Source organism: Propithecus coquereli, unplaced genomic scaffold (genome assembly GCF_000956105.1).
Source record: "Propithecus coquereli isolate 6110/MARCELLA unplaced genomic scaffold, Pcoq_1.0 Scaffold210, whole genome shotgun sequence".
NCBI classification, from domain to species: Eukaryota; Metazoa; Chordata; class Mammalia; order Primates; family Indriidae; genus Propithecus; species Propithecus coquereli.
Window position 1 is genome coordinate 5,108,240 of NW_012146079.1, and position 19,786 is coordinate 5,128,025.

Sequence of the window (19,786 nt, forward strand, 5' to 3'; positions counted from 1 at the left end):
GTGCACCATAGTCCTAGCTACTCTGAGCGCTGAGGTGGGAGGATCACTTGAGCCCAGGATTTCAAGGTTGCAGTGAGCTATGACTGGGCCACTGAACTCCAGCATGGGCAATACAGAGTGAAACCCTGTCTCAAAAAAAAAAAAAAAAAAATTGGATATTTCCCCCCAAATATTACTCTTAAATTTTTTTAATATTTAAAAATATTTTTGAATTATACGTAAAGTATACAAGCTTGATGAATTTTTATATACATATATGTCTATGTGACTACTGCTTGGAGCAAGGTATAAGATACAGAACGTTCCAGCCCCTTGAAAGCCTCCCTCATGCACATACCAAGTCCAAACCCACCACCCATGGTAACCACTATCTGAGCTCTATAATAATATATTTGCCTGTCCTGTAATTTCATATAAGTGAGATCATACAGAATATAGATATTTGTGTCTAGCTTCTTGCACCCATCACTCTGTGTTATATGTTGCATGTGTAACAGTAGTTTGTTTTTATTGGTGTGCAGATTCATTGTGTTAGTAGGCAGCAATTTATTCATTCTATTAATACTGTGAATAAGACATTGGATTGTTTCTCGTTTTTTAATATTATGAATAAAGTGGCTATGCACATTTCTGTACATGCCTTTAATGAATATACATGTTCTGTTATCTTGAGTATTCCCTAAAATTTAATATTTAAAAGCTGCCTTTTGCTCAGAGTGGTGGCTCATGCCTGTAATCCTAGCACTTTGGGAGGCCGAGGCAGGAGGATCACTTGAGCCCAGGAGTTTGAGGTTGCAGTGAGCTATGATCATACCACTGCACTCTAGCTAGGACAACAGAGCGAGACCGTTTCAAAAAATAAAAATTAAAAATAAAATAAAAGCTACCTTTTTGTTATCTGTTTCCATGGATAATTCCAAAAAGATTATCTCCTGCCATAATTTATTTTAAACTGTAATGACATAAACTGAAACTTTAAAAATCTATGTATGTCAAATAGTCTTTAAGTTCATTATTAGCAAAAAGTTAACATTCTTTTTTTTTTCTTCTGGATATCAGCATTTGTAGCTTCTTTGGGAGTTTTCAGTAGTAATTGGCTATCTAAGGAGATTAAACACATGATATAGCTGTACTTTGAACTATGTAAACTAGTGGTAATGTTTCAGCCCTGGAACTGTTCTGTGCTAATATTAGAATCCAGAGAAGCTGTATTTTTTTTATAGCCATTTCAGTGACATTTGTTTGGAAGTGTATTGCTGCTGTAATTTTTTTTTAATTCTTTTTTCTCTCTTTTTCTACAGTCCTCATTTATACAAGCATAAGGTAAGAGACTATTTCTTTTGAAAATATTTATAGGAAAAATGTTAGAGTAATGTCTGTTATATGGACTGTTTTAGAAAACAAATCTTTCTCAAGTTATTTTTAGCTTTCTAGTTTAATGCAAGAGTTTCCAAAAAAAAAGTTGTGGTTTTTTTATTGTTGTTCTTTTTTTTTTTATATTAAACTTTTTAGATAGCAGCTGTAGAAAAGTCCCTGGGAAGGAAATGCTTTACACAGTTAATAGAGTCTGAAGATCCAAAGGAAAGAGGAGCTACAGCCAAAGAGTCAGGTATGTTTTTAAATTAAGTTAGGTAGAAATTCAAAAGATACTTGCCTCCTACAATATTTTAGAAGTGTTACATCTGAATTGCTATGAAGGAATTTTTTTGCATTTACATTTTTGTACATATGCCTCCCCTAGAAAAATAGCAAAGCAAGATTTTTTTATGTTATGTAACTCCAATTTTTAGACATCTAGCAGTAGGTACTATAAAGTTATTTTCATGTTTTCAATAGATGGTCATATGTGTCTAACAGAATAAGAAAAAATTGTACAGTAGTACTCTAAAATAGAATTGGGTTTGGTGTATTCAAACAGTATTTTCTGCTTAAAAGCCAACATTTATTGTATGGACTTTACCAGAAATTTGTTCTGTAAATCTAGATATTTAAAGCTCTAAATCTTGATAATTTCTCTATGGCAATATATCTTTTTACTTTTCTGTTCACTAACCTATGATGTACTTTAATTTGCGCATATACATTTCTAAAGCCTTTATGATGTATTTTATACCACCTGTGCCTATGTCAAAAGATTTTTAGAAACTTTTTTCTAAATGTTTTCCTAAACATTTAGAAAACATTTCCTAAACATCTATCTTTATAGATAGATAAATATGTTTTAGGGTGTGTTTTTTTCTTGATGTCTGATTTTATTACCAATTTATATTCCTGGGCTTCATGTTCTTGGGCTTGAGAGCCTTGATGTTGAAGAGGAAGTATCAGGTGTTTTGGATGAGTTGCCCTGAAGATATAAGATGATGATGGCACTGTCAGTTTAATTAGCCTTTAACTCTTTACAAAGTACCTTTTGATTTTTTCAAATATTAATTTACCTTCTTTTCTGTTACAAGGCAATTTAGGAATATCACCTTAGGTCAATCTTACTATACCCTGTTCTTCCTGTTCCTTCTTTTCCAGTCATTTTTATATCAGAAATCAGAGTAAAATGAGCTTCATAAGAATCTTAAAGGGGGGAAATCACAAAATAACCACCTAGTTTGGGTATGGATGTGTCTCTATGTCGTGCACATCGAGAAGAGTACTATTACAGGCTGTTTGTTTGAATTTGAGGCTTAGCACTGGTTGCTGCCCAGTACTAGCTTGGCACTACCTCTAACTTGGCCTCTGCTGTGATACACGTGGTATACATGGGGAAACTGAGGCACCAAGTTTAAGTCACTTGCTTGGTGCTTTGATTCACAACTAGAACCTGGGTCTTCTGGTTTCTAATTGAATGCAGCATGCTTCTGCTAAGTAAATTGTGTGGGTTGTCAAAAGCTTCAATAATCCAGACATCCTAATAATAACCATTTTATGAGGGGGTGTGAACTAAATTCTATGGAAAGAAATCTTGCCCAAGTCTGATAAAAACAGTAAGTTTAAAACAGAAATGTCAGGCCGGGCGCGGTGGCTCACGCCTGTAATCCTAGCACCCTGGGAGGCCGAGGCGGATGAATCGCTCAAGGTCAGGAGTTCGAGACCAGCCTCAGCAAGAGCGAGACCTCATCTCTACTAAAAATAGAAAGAAATTAATTGGACAACTAAAAATATATAGAAAAAATTAGCCGGGCATGGTGGCACATGCCTGTAGTCCCAGCTACTCGGGAGGCTGAGGCAGGAGGATCGCTTGAGCCCAGGAGTTTGAGGTTGCTGTGAGCGAGGCTGATGCCATGGCACTCTAGCCAGGGCAATACAGTGAGACTCTGTCTCAAAAAAAAAAAAAAAAATTATGTGGGTTTTTTTCCTATTTTTTTTGTATTGTTCCTAAATAATGTAATGAAGCAACAATTTTCAGGCCATTTTGTAAATAATGCATTGTACCTGTGGATAATCTTTATTACTTATACCACGTAAGTGGTATTTCAGTTCATTAGATACATTAAGTGGTTGTATTTTGTCCAGTAACTGCAGTCAACTACCTTACTTCCCACTCATGTAATAGCATATCAGACTGATTCTGTAACTTTTCAGTCACCTATAGCTATTAAATAGTCTCAGTTTTCATTCTTTAGGACTTAGTCATATTGAATTCCAAACTTCTTTTTAAGACTTAAATCTCACTCTATTCAAAGCTCTTCTCTGTCAACCCCGTGCCTGCTAGGGGCTGGGAAAATAGTATGCTTGCAGTTGGAGCTAGCTGGATTAGTGCTTATGACTCAATGCAGGTTGTTCTGTGAGGGACGCATGGTGGCTCCAGCAGGACCAGCTGAGGAGGAACAACTCACTCTACTAGATGTTTGTAGTCCTTTAGGTAACTGACCCTCAGCTAGGGGCAGCACACCCATTCCACTAATGTGGGGCTCTCTCTGCCCTGTGCCTTAACAGTACCTGTGGGACTATAGTCCCCAATCTCATGCGGTCTGTGAATCCTATGGACATGTTTTGAGGGCCATCTTCTGAACCTTTGCGCACTGAGAGCTTGTGGAGGAGTGGCTTGGCCCCCTTTCCACCTGGCTGTGGCCCTCATTGCTCTAACCTTCCCCATCTTCACAGAGGGGCAGGCCAGGAAGCTCAGTGGCAAAGCAGACAACCTGTGGGGAGTGAAATGTCCATGTATTTTCCTGCAGTCTCCCAAACTTTGATTCTTTAGGGTAGGGAGAGAGAAGGAATGCTGTACTCTCCTAAAAGATGACCTTTTCCTCCTCCTGACCCTCTTGTGACGTTTGAGTCAGGGTGTTGGGGGAAGTACTACTAATTCTAGCGAACAGCTTCCTCTCCCAGCAATCCAGAGTTGAAGTGGTCAACCTTAGTCCCTGATTCTCTGAAATCTGAAGATGGCGTTTAAGTAATGCCTTTTCTTTTTTCTTTTTTTTAAACATCAGAGATTGATACTGAAGTAATGCCTTTTCTTTGGTATGGTATAGGCCTCAATTGTCAGTTGCTAATTATTAAAGTATCAATAAATAGAAAATCAAATGTAATAAAATTATATTTTATCTTTTATTCTCACCTTTAGCCATTATTTGTATAAATTAAGCAAAACATGACTATTAAAAAAGTTAAAACTTCTGAGATAGGAATGCTGAATGCACCAGTAAACTGAGGGTGAGCAAGCTTCTCTGCTATCTAGCAATCTCTGCAATTCCCATTCATTATTTACACAAAGGATTTAAATTGTTTACTTTTAAAGTGAAAGAAAAATATTCTAAGTTGATTTTATTTAAAGTAGAAATGGACAGAGATATCAAAATTCAAACCTATTTCTGCCTTTTGCCAAAAGGTATTCTTTTTATTGCTACCCTTTGCTGCCTCTCTTTAAGTAATTTGCAAACACATTTATTAAGGGTATTATGTTCAGATTACAAATTTGAACAGAACAGACTTTGATTCCTTTAGTCTTGGTAAACCAGAGCAATATTACTTTTCTTACATTTTAAATTATAAATGTATTACTAAGGTTCATCATGTAAAAATATTTACTTAATATGCCATGTCTTAAATATATTAAAAATGATTTTTCTCACTTCATTTAAATGGAAAATGTCAATAGATGTATTTATTTAAATGTATAAGGCCAATAAAGTGAAGAATATCTTTTAAACCTTTGAATAATGACCTTCAGTTATCATGAGAACTAAATTATTTATTCATATTAACATGCTTTTGAATAATCTATGTTATATGTAAAGTATTATTTACTAAATATTTTAGGTATTTTCTCTACCTAAAGACACTATTATGCAACAGATAGAATTTCTATTTGAGAGGGTTAGAATATTGTTGTATTACACATATTATTCATATGTCCCTTCTCTTTTCTCCTATACAAAGTGTTGTACATTTTAAACAACTTATTTTTTTCGTCTTTAGAGAGCAAAACTTGTCTTGGCACAGAACCAAGTAAAGAGAGCCAACATAAAGAGCCCCCCGGGAGCAGGCCCTGCTGTAATCAGATGGATGGGCAGGCAGATTCCCCAATCCTTCTGGTAACTGCAGGAAAGGACCACATGGAGGAGCCACTCTGCAGCACTGAAGGCACACTGGAGCTCCACACCCAGTCCTCAGGGACGGCCGGGAACAGGTCTGGGCCGGACTCTTCCGAGAATGCTTGTGATGGTGATGACAGCCACTTGCAGCCGGCTCAAACAGAGGCCTGCCGGGATGTAGCCAAAATAGAGGGCATTGCTGAAGACCCTAAGGTATTACCCTCCAGCGAGTCAGTGACAGAACCATTGATTTTACCAGGCTGTGACCATATCTCTCCTGCGCTGATTTCTGAGGGTAAAAATTCACGGCCTCAAAGAAAAGAACTCAGGTTGCCACTTCAGGATGCTTCTGAGGCGTTGCCCACAGACCAACTTGAGAACAATGAATTAAATGAGCTGCTGCAACCTGATCTTACAGACAGTGATGGAAAATCACCACAGGGCCAGGCTGACTCAGAGGCTTCTGAGAATGTACGTTGTGAAAATAATAAAATATCTGACTTAAGTACACTGCTTCCAGAGGTGTATATGGCCCCAGAGGAAAAGGGAGACAAGAATGACCAACTCAATAAAGAAACAGAAGACTATTTGAACAGCCTTTTAGAAGGATGCTTAAAAGATACTGAAGATTCCCTTTTGTATGAAGATAACCAAGAGGAAGACTCTGATCTCCTTCAAGATCTTTCTCCTGAAGAAGCATCCTACAGTCTACAGGAGAATCTGCCTTCTGATGATAGCTCTCTTTCTCTTGATGATCTTGCGAAAAGGATAGAGATTGCAGAGGTAAATTAGAGATGAACTACAATTAAAAATAGAGTGAAATTTTAAAAACTAATATATGTACTAAATATGGCCTTGTTTTTGTAAGTTTTCCCTGGTCTTGAACATGAGGGAAAATTTTAGTTAACATAAATTTTTAATTATTAGTAGTTTTTAAATTTATATCTGTTGAATAAAATGACTTTTAAGCATTATAATGTTTATACTTCAAGAGATTATATTGCATGCCTCCAGATATAGTAAGCGTTATTATATGTAACCATTTTTTTTAAATAGTCCTGACTTTTATTTGGCAGTCCCAGAAATTATTATCAAAACAAGATTAGTCACATTCCAATAAGGAAATCTCATTTTTCTTCTCATACCTCTAGAAGATAAAATATAGTATGTACTCACTGTTTCTTCCTCTTGTTAATATATTTTCAAAATTCTTTAAGAAATATTTTAAAATATAACACAAGGGGATATTGGATTCATTTTTAAGCTATTAAGTTAGAAAAAAAAAAAGATCAAGGAAAAATAACTATTCCCTTTGTTAGATATTACAATAAAAAGTCTGGAAAAAGAAAAGATAAAACCATACTGCAACTACAGCCCCCTTACCAGGATGGCTTGGCATGGTGGAAAGAACAGAATTCAGTCAGTTAGTTCCAATACAGTCCTACCAGTTAGTTATTAGCCTCATGAAATCACTTTTTATCTCTCTAAGGCTGTTTCCCTCTCTGAAAATAAGGATACTAGCTGCCTTTCTTTTTCTTCACCTTATATATTTTTTTCCAAGTTAGCTTTTAAGTCCCATTCATATCCATTGTGTTCTGACTCAACATTATCATTGCACCTATGATTTTTCTTCTTAATTTTTTCTTAACAAGATTATTTAATATTGCTTAATGGGTACAGCGTTTCTGTCTGGGGTGATGAAAAATTTTGGAAATAGATAGTAGTGATGGTTGCACAATATTTTGTTTGTAGTTAATGCCATTGAATTAATATATTTAGAAATGGTTAAAATGGCAATTTTATGTTATATATATTTTACCACAACTTTTAAAATAGTAAAAAAAAAAAAAATTAAGTAATGTTAATAGTAAAGCACTTGACTCAGTATTCATTCTCTTATTTATTTTAAGCAGATCTCTGGTACTGGGAGTTAACAAAATAGAGGTCCCACCCGTGTTCAAATCTAGCTGCAATACCAGAAGGTCACTGTTATCTGACTGCCTCTTTTCATGCCAATGATCATGTTGACCTTACAGGGAAAAGTCATATGGTCAAGTTTTATCTTTTCAGGTATAAATCATGAAGAAAGATCAGAGTAGTGTATCCCTACCCTATAGAACATTTTAAGGTGGGGGATTAACTGTTGAATTAATGTTGTATATTACAACTAAATGGAATATTCTCTTCTAAAACTCACAACACATGTCAGTTTTCCTATTGGATAACAGCTAACAGTGAAAATTATATGTATTTAAAGTTTAAAGTTGTCTTTTCATGAAGTTGATTCATGTAATGATGATCCCCTTCCCTAAAATTCAGTTGATCTAGTAAGTTAAACTGTTTTAAGAATCCAAACAGCCTCATATGTATGATTAACAAAACTAACTTACGTTCCTATGATAATGCTAAACAGATTATTAAACATTGACTTTCTGAATACTTATCCCCTTCTCTATTCTAAGAACTATACTTTAATAAAGTCTGCCTAACTCTGTCAGGAAAAGAGTTTTTAAGGTTCAAGAACTAAAAATCACTAATGCTTAGTATTTTCTTAGTACCTTAATAATGAGGTCTTTGGCTATAGCAAAATATCTGGGTAGTAGTGGGCTTGCTTATAAGTATAAACTTATGATTTTTAATTTTTAGAAATTAGATTCTAAAATTTTTTAAAATTTTAGATGCAAACATTTAACTTTTTAATTCAGACACTTTTTCTTGTGTTTTCAGTAAAATTTTATTAAGAGTCTTTCCTATTTATCTAGTGCTGAGGACACAGTGAGGAATCAGGTGATGTTCTTGGCCTTCTGGGAGGCTCTCTGCCTGTCATACTTGGTTACTTTCACTTGAGTTGTTTTTGAAATAATTTTTATGCTCCCTTCCTTTTGTAAACAGAGGATAAGAACTAAGAACATAATTTCTTAGTAACTCATACTTACGAATACCATTTTACTTGCACTCAGAAATCACTAAGGCATGTAGTCTGCTGGCCTCCACACCTCCACATTCCTGTACTGTCCCAGTTAGTCCTTCTCTCTTCTCTTTCCCAAATCTCCCTATCATTTCTCCCCTGTCAGTGTCTCTGCCCCTTACAGGTTCCCTTGCTGCTTGTAACTCTAACTCTATGTTTGTGGTGGAACATGCTGGTATGTTCTTTCTTTGCCAGCTTTCCCCTTTTTCCTTGTCTCTTCTGCTTTCATTTTCTTGCCACTTCTGCATTGCTTAGCTTCGGCTCCAGAGGACGCTTAGCTTTGGCTTCAATGGAACTTGGTTTTGATAACCATTGCCAGCCCAGTGGAAGCACTTGTTTTGTTGTGTTGTTTTAAACAATTAGATTCATCACATAAAATGAAATAACTTATACAAAATGTCATAGAGAACTAAAAATGTCTACACATTTTGACTTATTAATATAGAGACATGTATAAATGAAACTTTTCTAGGTTTGGGAAGCTTTTTCAACCCCAGGAATAATTTTGCTAAGTAAAGTGATAGCTTAATATCTGAAGCATTGCTGTTCTGTCTTATGTAAAAAAGAGCGTGACACATTATCATCAAAAATGTAGTCTCCACTGTTTTTAAAAAGCATCAAAAACATCCTCATTTCATAGATTTTTAAGAAAAAAATGATCACATGTTCAATGTCAGACAAAAAGTTAGAAAGATTCACTCGTTTATTCTCTCATTCAGTCATTTTTGTGTGAGTGACTTCTGCATGAGTGCCATGACATTACAGATGCAGTAAGAATACAGGTGAGGACATTGCACAGAGGAACCCTGTAATCTGACAATTGTCTAACTCCAAGTTGTCTTTTTGCTTAAATTGAATGTCCCAGTTTTGAGCAAAGATGAAATTTTATTATAAGACCCATAATGCACTGACATGATTACTTTAATGTCAGAACCCAAATCCCCTTTGTCCCAGAACCTGGAAATGCAGATAAATCATTGATTTGCTTGGTTCTGGAACCTGGGAGATTTGCATTACCTTCTCTTTAAACTCTTCAGCTGTTCATCCCATAGCCTAAGACTCAGAGAAAGCTCCTAGTATCAAAACTTGAGAGAAGAAATGTGCTATACAGATCCAAAGTGGTCTGATCACCCAACTCCATGCTGCTAATAAAAGTCCACTCAGCTTATAACAGACTTTTAATATGAGTGAGAGTTTGGGAGTTGTTTTATTTTCTAAATAAGTGACACTCAAATTTAATATTGGGTAAATTTTACAAAAATTAATCTGTAAACATTGAAAGTTATCATAGTATATAATTCACAGATCCCCTTTGTTAACAGAGTTTAGCAACATGATATGCCATTTAGAAATAAACCATTTTTCTTAACTAACCATTTTTCTTAATTTCCTTTTTAATTATTCTAGAAATAATTTTATTATGAATAAAAGTGGAGCAAGAAGCCACTTTGCTACTGCTTGTGTCTTTAGAAGGCTTTAATCTGGAAGAGGGCAACTCATGTTCCCTGCCCTCTGTCTAGGTTAGCAACATTTACCTAGATGTCTTCAGGAATACCTGTCTCATATGAAACAAAATATAGGGAGGAAATAACCTCGCACTGTCTAGTGGGGAGAAAAATGGCAGCCCAAATTGCTGTTTAGTTAGAGAAGCTAACTAATCAAAGTGACTTCTGTGAATTTTTGTCCCTGTCACTACCTATTACTGGAGATAGTTATTTCTTGGCTGGATCACTGGAATCGGGGAAATTACTTTAAGACTAGCTACTGTGGGATTCCCTTACCAAGTTAAGATGGAAAGCTTTCCTGTTTTACATTGGTAGCTATTCTGTGGATCTCAAAGGATCGCAGAAACAGCAGTCATAGTGGTTCTGTCTAGAATGGCTCTTTTGAGGGGAGAAGGGGGAAGTTCAGCTTCCTTACAATAGAAGAAATGCAGTCTTCCAATAACATAAGAAGATTTATGAGAAGTGGTTGACCCAGGATTTATGTAGGTGTCTAAAGAGCCCTCAAAGGAAAACCCAGGGATTACCTATTTTTAATTTGTGCCATATGGTGTCATCTTTGCCTTTCATTTTTATCCTGCCCTCTAATATTTCTAATTAATTAATACTTCTGTTAATTGTCATGTCTCTTGCACCCAGCTCCTTTTCTTTTCCATTTTAGTCACTCCTGACTCTTTCCATTTATATCTTTTTTTTTTTTTGAGACAGAGTCTTGTTCTGTTGCCCGGGCTAGAGTGCCGTAGCGTCAGCCTAGCTCACAGCAACCTCAAACTCCTGGGCTCAAGCAATCCTTCTGCCTCAGCCTCCCGAGTAGGTGGGACTACAGGCATGCGCCACCACGTCCAGCTAATTTTTTCTATATATTTTTAGTTGTCCAGCTAATTTCTTTCTGTTTTTAGTAGAGACAAGGTCTCACTCTTGCTCAGGCTGGTCTTGAACTCCTGACCTTGAGCGATCTTCCTGCCTTGGCCTCCCAGGGTGCTAGGATTACAGGCGTAAGCCACCACACCCAGCCTCATTTATGTCTTTACTGCCTCTTTCTGGGCTTTTGCAATAGCTACTTAATAAGTTTCCCTTCCCTTGTTTCATCTTCTCCCCCTCCAAATGGCCTTACATTAACACAATATAAATTTGGATCTCAAACTGACACCCAAAAAGGCCAGTCAGGTAATAGAAATAAATGAATTGGTTGTTAGGGAGGTTTCCCTGCCTTGTCTAAAAGTATTCAACTTTTTAAGATACTCTGCAGATTAAACCATACACACCTGAGGGTCTCAATCAAACACTTAGACTGTTAGTTTAAACTCTTGCTATTAAACCTTCTTTATATTGTAATTCCTTTCCCATGGCTCCCTTTAGCTTCAAGATAAAGTCTGTATTACTTGACTTGGTATTCGGCGCTCTTAGTAATCTGTCCCACTCTGCCTTTCCAACATCGTCTCTGTTCTCAGCTTATACTCTAGTCACACTAACCCCTTTGCTGCCTCCCAGATACACTTTGTACATTGTCACCTCTGCCCTTCTTTACCCTCTGTGTCAGCTCTGCTCTGGAACCTTCTTTCCACATACCCATTTCTCCTCAGCCCTCACGATCTAGTTCATGCCATTTTAGCATTTAGAGTGCCAAGGGCAGGGCCTGGTTCATGGTTACTACTCAATAAATGCTAGCTGCTGCCAATATTCCCTGATCACTGAAGTCCGTAAGTTTGTTTCTTTCAAACTATTCCTCTGAACTTCAAAGGAAGGAGAGGCTGGAGTGTCATTCCTCCTAAAGTCCTGTCTAGTTATAATCTCCCTCTTCTTATGATAGGACACACACATACTGTCTTCTGCACCAAACTGCAGACTCCTTAAGGGTAGGGATGTTTGTTGAATAAGTCTTTATATTCTCTACAGAGCCAGCACAGACCATTGTAAATAATAGCCACTATATACAGTAAGACTTTTTTTTCTAGTTTACTTAGAAAAATAAGTAACCTCTAAGAACAAATTTAATTTTGATTATTTTCAGGGAAAAGTCTATGTTATTCAAATAAGTATATCCTAAGTGCTGCCTATATGTAAATTGTTCACCTGTATATTCATTTATTCTGTGGCATGTTTACTGAGCATCTACTATATTGTAGAAACTAGGGAGACTGCAGTAAGCACAGATCAAGTCCCTGCTCTCATAAAGCTTACTTTCTAGAGGGACAGACACATAATAAGCAAATTCACATAAAAATAAACAATATAGTTTCAGATATTGGTAAGGACCCTGATGGAATTTCAGCAGGGTGAGGGGATGTACAGTAACTGAACTGACAGCTATTTAAACGATTTTCTGGGGGTGAAAAAGTGGGATAGTATCTTCACATTCTTATCTTTTCCTTTTCTATTTTGTACTTACTAAATTGTCCCTTTAAGCAAGCAAAACAAATTACAAAAACATGCGGTAGAAACTTAGACACATTATAAAACTCCTATTTTTATTTTTGAAAAAACTTTCCTTTTTAAATTAATCTTTTACAAATTTGACATTGATGTGTACTTCATAATTTGTTTTTTCCTGTTTTATGTTCTCTCCATATCTCAGTATTCTGAGATGCTGTGTTGTGGGGTCTGAGCTGACCATCTTGTTCTTTCTGGAAGATGGTTTGCTTTCCTGTAACTGGCACCTCTTGGTCCAGCTGTGACTTGTTCTATCAGTTTGCTATAGTAGTAGCCATTACATTAATCTACTTCCAGATTAATCAGATGACATGAAAGATCTTTCATCCAACCACTCCTTGCCCCATGTTTCTAGATTGACAAATTTAGCCATTAGCATAAGTATCTCTTGATTGGGGTGATATGTAGATAAGAATTTTTGCTAGAGATATAAACTACTTTGGAAATACAAAAGAAACTTATTCATTTTATTTTTAAATTCTGTTTATCTCACTGTGATTATAATATATATTATAATATATGGCATGGAGCAAAATTTTAATAGTTGGGGAAAATATTTAATAAGATCTTTTCACATTAAGGAAATGGCAAGAGCTTTAATCTTGAGTTTGTATTCAAACTCTGTCAGTTATTGGCACTGCAAGCTTAAGCAAATTATTCAAACTCTCTAAGCTTGGCTTCTTCACCTGTAAAATGGGGCTGATAATGCCTTGTGAAGATTAAATGACATGTTTTGTAAATGTCTTTACATAAAGTATACACATCCACTAAATAATAGTTCTTACTATGGAACCCAAATCTAAAGGAGTAGGCAGAGAACATCATTGGTTTTTTTAGTGAGAATAGTAGTGATAAATTTCACGTGTGCTTCTACAGTGAAATCATGGACATTTAAGATGTTTATGATATAGTCATATGATTTGTGAATGTTCTCAAGTTAGTTGGAAACCAAGCATGTGTTCCTTATTCAAAATTTACTAACCTCGAGGATCTGGATTGAGTAAAAAAAAAACTTATTAAAAGAATATTATTCAGTATCTATTTTCTCCTTTAATGTTATGAGGAGGCACTTCTAACAGCACTGTCTCTCCGAATGTTTCCCTTGTCACATTTGGATTTACTCTTCCAGTAGAGTTACAAAATAATTTTGTTTTACAACCTGTTCATTCTGAAAATGCCATTTAAGATGATCATTGATGTTTGAGGGGAAGTGTGGGAAGAACTATTTATTTGCAAATATAGAAGACTAGGCCAGATGGACTTTTTTTTAAATTCTGTGTTTATTCATAGAGTACCACCAGTAACAATTACATTAATGATAGCTCAGACATTCTTTTTGTTCTCAATGGAAGGGCTATGTATTTTGTTTGGGTAGGAAAGGAATTTGGTAATTGAAGTGGGAAACTCAATGGAATTTTAAAGCTTTATTTTTTTATCCTTTTTATAATGCTTTGTTTTTTGGAATTTAAAATCTTCTCATCTTTTAGTATTGATATTATGGTAAAAAAAAAAAAAAGCATTTTTTAAGAACAGTTTAGAGGAGACACATTGCTATGTGCCCTAAATCAATAGCCCAGTCTGTTTAGAAACAGTTGACAGTCTTTTGAGTGAGACCCCAAACCAAGACCATGACTTGTTTTGTCTTACTTTCCCTTCAGTCATGGAATTAAGGCAAACTCCACCAAAGTTGTTTCTTAAAAGTTCTTTATGTTTGACTCCCTGATGTTGTAAGTAGGAATTCTATTTGCCACACCACCTATCTTCTAAGAGTTCTCCTTGGCCTGCGTCTCCTGTGCCTAAACTCAGTCCTACCATCCCTTGTTCTCCACCTAGAGGCTGTAGGACCAGAGGCAGTTACAACAGAAAGACCTAGAGAAGATTCCTGAGCAAGACTGAAGGGATATAATGGAAAAACAGCACATTCCTTCACTTCAGATACGGGGGCAGGTCCTGCTGAAACAGCATGTTTTTGGTGGAAGAGGAAAACGATGTGGTTAAATTTTTAGCCAAAAATTAATGAATTATGGGGGAGGGTGTCAAAACAAAAAGTTAGCCCATCCCACCCAGCTGTAAGTTCTCATACTCTGCTTCTTCCAAAAGATTTTGAAAAAGTTCCCAAAGTTCATTGCCACCCATAGTAAATGAGGTGGGGCCACCCACTAAGGCTTGTATCCGTTAACAGCATGACTTACAGAGCCAGACATCACTGCAGATTTGTCTGAGGAGGAGCTATGGTTGGCACCTAACAGCTGCAGCACTAGGACCAGCTCTTGGTCCAAGTGGCATATCCTACGCCTTTTCAGATGGCTTCAGGAGCTTCTGTCAGTCTATCAACATCCAGTTATTTATATCTGCAGTGTCTTTTGATTTATGGTTTGCCTCTGTTTCTTGAATTTACAGATTCAGAGTTCATATCACAAAGATACAGTGCACAATTAACAGTAATGCCCCTCTGGGTCTCATCTTTGGAGCTGTTCTTAATAGGATTGTTTTTCTAAGTAGTTAACAGCACCTTGAAAATGCCCATAGTGGGTGAATTCACCATTGGTAAATGTATAACGTTATTTTATGAAGAAAATAGTGAGCAAATCTATGAACCTTCTCCTCTTTTTTTTATATTTACTAAAAATAAAAAGAATTTTTACTTTTTATCATTTTGTTTTGTTTTGTTTTGTTTTGTTTTTTTGAGACAGAGTCTCACTGTGTTGCCTGGGCTAGAGTGCCATGACGTCATCCTAGCTCACAGCAACCTCAAACTCCTGGGCTCAAGCAATCCTCCTGCCTCAGCCTCCCGAGTAGCTGAGACTACAGGCATGCACCACCATGCCCAGCTAATTTTTTCTATATATTTTTAGTTGTCCAATTAATTTCTTTCTATTTTTAGTAGAGACGGGGTCTCGCTCTTACTCAGGCTGGTCTCGAACTCCTGAGCTCAAACAATCCGCCCGCTCGCCCTCCCAGAGAGCTAGGATTACAGGCGTGAGCCACCATGCCCAGCCTACTTTTATCGGTTTAATGATTATGTTACTATTAAAGATATATAGTAACATAATCATTAAAATTAATTTCCATTTCCGTCTCTTGCTCTTTAGATTCTTATTAGGACTTCTTTCCCTGTTCGTTTCAGGAAGGTGCTTGTAAAATCATTTTCCTTTGTTGTATGCAGGGGCTCTTGAATGATGTTGCTTTCTAAAGAAAGATTTAAAAGACTATTTCTTTACATATTTGTACATACCATTTTAGTGCCACTAAAGTACTTTAGTTTTCTCAGAACAAGGACAAAGGACATCTGAAATACATATTTCCTATAAAAAGAATAAATTGCTGGCTTATTGATTTTTTTTTTTTTTTGAGATAATGGTTTCTATAGACCCATGTTCGGGGAAGGCCAGCAGAAGGCTATCTTGAGTTATTTGGCCCTAAAAGCCCTGAGTTATAAAAAGAACTAAATGAATCTATAATATTTATGCATAGCACATTATCAGAGATTGCTGGCTGGAACTGGAAATCATATTAAGTATTTTATGCTATTGATGAGATAAATGACATTACAAGCAGTCCTCAGCTCACAGTGATCTGATACCAGCAAGTCACTGACTGACATCCACAGTGTTAGGCCCACAATGCCCACCTATGTCATCACCTACAGCTCGTAGCCAACAGGCAACTCACAAGGTAAACTTTTGTGACTGACCCTACTGCTTGGGGGCCCGTGGTAAGGCCTCCTGCTTCCCAGCCTGGCTCTTCCAACTGATCCTCTCTCTTTCTCCTTGCGCCTTGGAGTCTTTTAGCTTCTAAATGGCAAGGGCTTTTGTTTTTGTTTCTAAGTAAGGGGTTGGACATAGGAGAAAGGTGGTCGAAGTGAAAATTAGAGGACAACATAGAAAGGGGTAGGAGTGGGGGTCTGAAGAGGTATTAGACACCAAACTTTTTCTATGAAAGGCCAAATTATAAATATTTTAGACTTTATGATCTATTGCAACTACTCAGTTCTGCCATTGTAGCCCCAAAGCAGCCATGCACTACATATAGACGAATGGGCTTGTCTGTGTTCCAGTTAAATTTTATTTACAAAAATAGGCAGTGGGCCTTTGGTCTAAAGTAATATGTCCCTAATAAACTGGTTCTGAGAGAAATTCTAGAAGAGAAGTCCATAAAATATTTTGAGCAATAGAGCATTATTTAGTCAATGCATAGGCTCTCAGAGGAACTGAGAATAACACTTGGTTTTTTTTGTTTTTGTTTTTTTTTTTTTTTGAGACAGAATCTCACTGTGTTGCCCAGGCTAGAGTGCCATGACATCAGTCTAGCTCACAGCAACCTCAAACCCCTGGGCTCAAGCAATCCTTCTGCCTCAGCCTCCCAAGTAGCTGGGACTACAGGCATGCGCCACCATGCCCGGCTAATTTTTTCTATATATTTCTAGTTGTCTGGCTAATTTCTTTCTATTTTTTAGTAGAAACAGGGTCTCGCTCCTGAGCTCAAACAATCCGCCCACCTCGGCCTCCCAGAGTGCTAGGATCACAGGCATGAGCCACCGTGCCCAGCCCAACTCTTGTGTTGATGTTAAAAGTTTGATACCAGCATATGTTTTAAGTGTTACATGTTCATTTCTTAAAAATTGCTGAAGAATGAAAAAAACAATGGTGGATTATAAGCATGTATTATAAAGCAAGACCCAGTGCTAATGATTAAGTGAAGAGGGGCTGAGTGGTCATTTTACAGATAAGAGAGAGAGTAAGCTGCAGAGTGAGGTAGTTAGAGGAGGGCTCCTGATTTCCATTCTGCTGCACACTGTTCACACTGTCTGTCCCCGGAGTCAGTTCAGGGGTTAAGAAAAGAAGGCAGGGTTCTGGACTTGCATGTTTGTCAGTCATCTGCATAGAAGTGAAAGTTTCATTCTATTAGATTTTAATGATTAATTGTGGTTTTTTTCTATAGGAATGTCTGTAACAAAAATTCAAGTATCTATTGAGTTAACCTTTTTCTAGTTACATGTGAAGTATCATTGAGATGGCCCACCTTAATAGAACAAATGGTTCTTATCACCTTTGACAGGTTGCTCCTGCTGAAGGGTTGGTCTCTATATTAAAGAAAAGGAATGATACTGTAGGAGCTCATCCTGCCCAAATGCAGCAGAAACCATCTAAGCGAAGAGTGAGATTCCAGGAAATAGACGATAACTTGGATCAAGGTAACCTGCTCATGTATTCTTCAGTCGCTTTATCTTCTGAGAGAAACATAAAAAATCAAACTATAATTTTAAATTATTTCTAAACATTTTGTTTGTTCAATTAAGTGAGCAAGTTGAAAAACTTAACTGTGGCCTCCTGATTCCACAGTCTCCAATGTTGAGAGCTCATTTCAATCAGTTTCCTTCTTTAATACTTCTTCTTCTTTTTTTTTTTTTTTCAGTGAGCCTGATATTTTTATCTTCTGTTCAGTAGCCAGTTAATATTCCTCCTTTATTGTGGAAAATATTTGTGAATTACAAGTATATTCTCTTCGGTGATTTCTTCTTCACTCTTTAGAAAAGGAGTGTCTCTCAAGAGCAGCAATTTAACACTGTTGCTGTTGTTTGATTTTTTTTTTCCCCCCTCCTGGGCCTATACCTAAGATAGTTAACTGTAGCAAACAGTGCTGCCTTTTGTCCTTGTAAATAGGTTTATGTAAGGAGTAGGTAAATACGAGGAGGAAGTGGAAATACAGCCAAGAATCTGTCAGTACGCTTCTCATATTTATAGAACAACTGCATTGTTAAAATAACAGTATAACATTTAGGTATGCTTTCTAAGTGTGACAAAAGTGATTGAAATAGAGGTTTCTAAATTTTTACAGTCATAAAGCTGGTTAGGGGCCTTGGAAATAATCTGTTCTAACCCCTCATCTCACCTCTGCACCTTGCTTGTAACTTTCAAAGTCTTGTCCAGATAAAGTGCTCATTTCTGCTAGCAGTAATTTGCACCAAATCGTTGCTGTAGTAGAAGGAACCCTGGATTTGGACCTCACAGTTCCTATTTCACTTCGTAACCACCACATCTTAGACCAAGTCACTTAATTTGTGGGAGACTCAGTTTCATCATCTTTAAAATAAGAATAACATCTGCCTATCTGCCCCCATGGGGGATTAGAAACGTATCGAATAATGTGTGTGAATTCATTTTGAGAATTATAAAACTTCATGTAAATGGTTGATGCTGGTTGCTGGTTTATTCCTAAGCTCTAGAGCTTGCACAGTGTTTCATAAACCTCACTCTCTGCCAAAACCTTCCTCTAAATCAGTGCTATCCACTAGATAGCACTTCTTCCTCTAAATCAATGCTATCCACTAGAAATGTTAATATAATGAGACACATACATGATTTTAAATTTTGTAGTCGCCATGTTAAAAAAGTAAAAAGAAATAGATGAAATAAATTTTAATAATATATTTTATTTAATCCAGTATATCAAAGATATTATTTCGACATGTGATTTTATGAAAAAAATTACTAACGAGATATCTTACATCCCTTTTTTCACACCAAAGTCTTCAAAATTTGGTGTGTATTTTACAGTCATGTCACTCTCCGTTTGGACTAAGTTCGTAACAGCCACCTGTGGCTCATGGCTTCCATGTTGGACTGTACAGCCCTAAACAGTTCCAGCATGTGTAGATAAAACAAAGTAGAAGCTTTTAAGTATTTAAACTGTATTTAAATGTTTATATATGAATATGTGATAATGAAGCAAAATACAGAAAGATACATAAACTAGGTTATTAACATAGATAAGGAGGTGGGAGGGGATAATGTTAAAAAAAAAAAAGAAAAGCAGGTAGAAAGACTGAACTGTCCAAAAACAAAAAACACAGCATGAATGATATGATCATATTTCTTCGTTTGTATAAAAAATATATTTTCAGCCGGGTGCAGTGGCTCACACCTATAAATCCCAACAATGTGGGAGGCTGAGATGGTAGGATCATTTGAGGCCAGGAGTTTAAGACCAGCCCTGGCAACATAGCCATGCCCCATTTCTAAATAATAATAATAATAAAAATTAGCTGGGTATGGTGATACACATCTGTAGTCCCAGCTACTCAGGAGGCTATGGCGGGAGGATCGCTTTAGCCCAGACACTCAAGGCTGCACTGAGCTATGATGATGCCACTGCACTCCAGCCTGGGTGATGGAGCGAGACCCTGACTCTAAAAAAATATATATATGCATATGTTTTTTCATATACAGGCATAAACTATTGTAAAATATAAATTACAGAACAATATGATTATATAATCATTTGTATAAAAGTCCTAAAATCATGTATGTTAGCTCTAGAAGGATACACAGCAGATTTAATAGTGTTTACCTCTGGGT

General features: G+C 36.5%; 1 protein-coding gene across 1 annotated transcript in view; it reads left to right on the top strand.

The window, feature by feature from the left end:
- The window catches only part of CNST (consortin, connexin sorting protein), a 51,415-nt gene that overhangs the window by 27,417 nt on the left and 4,212 nt on the right, over nt 1-19,786 (top strand). The window contains exons 6-9 of the mRNA XM_012644400.1: nt 1,302-1,323; nt 1,513-1,609; nt 5,413-6,311; nt 17,487-17,622. Coding sequence (XP_012499854.1) covers nt 1,302-1,323; nt 1,513-1,609; nt 5,413-6,311; nt 17,487-17,622 — 1,154 coding nt within the window. The remainder of the gene's footprint in view (nt 1-1,301; nt 1,324-1,512; nt 1,610-5,412; nt 6,312-17,486; nt 17,623-19,786) is intronic.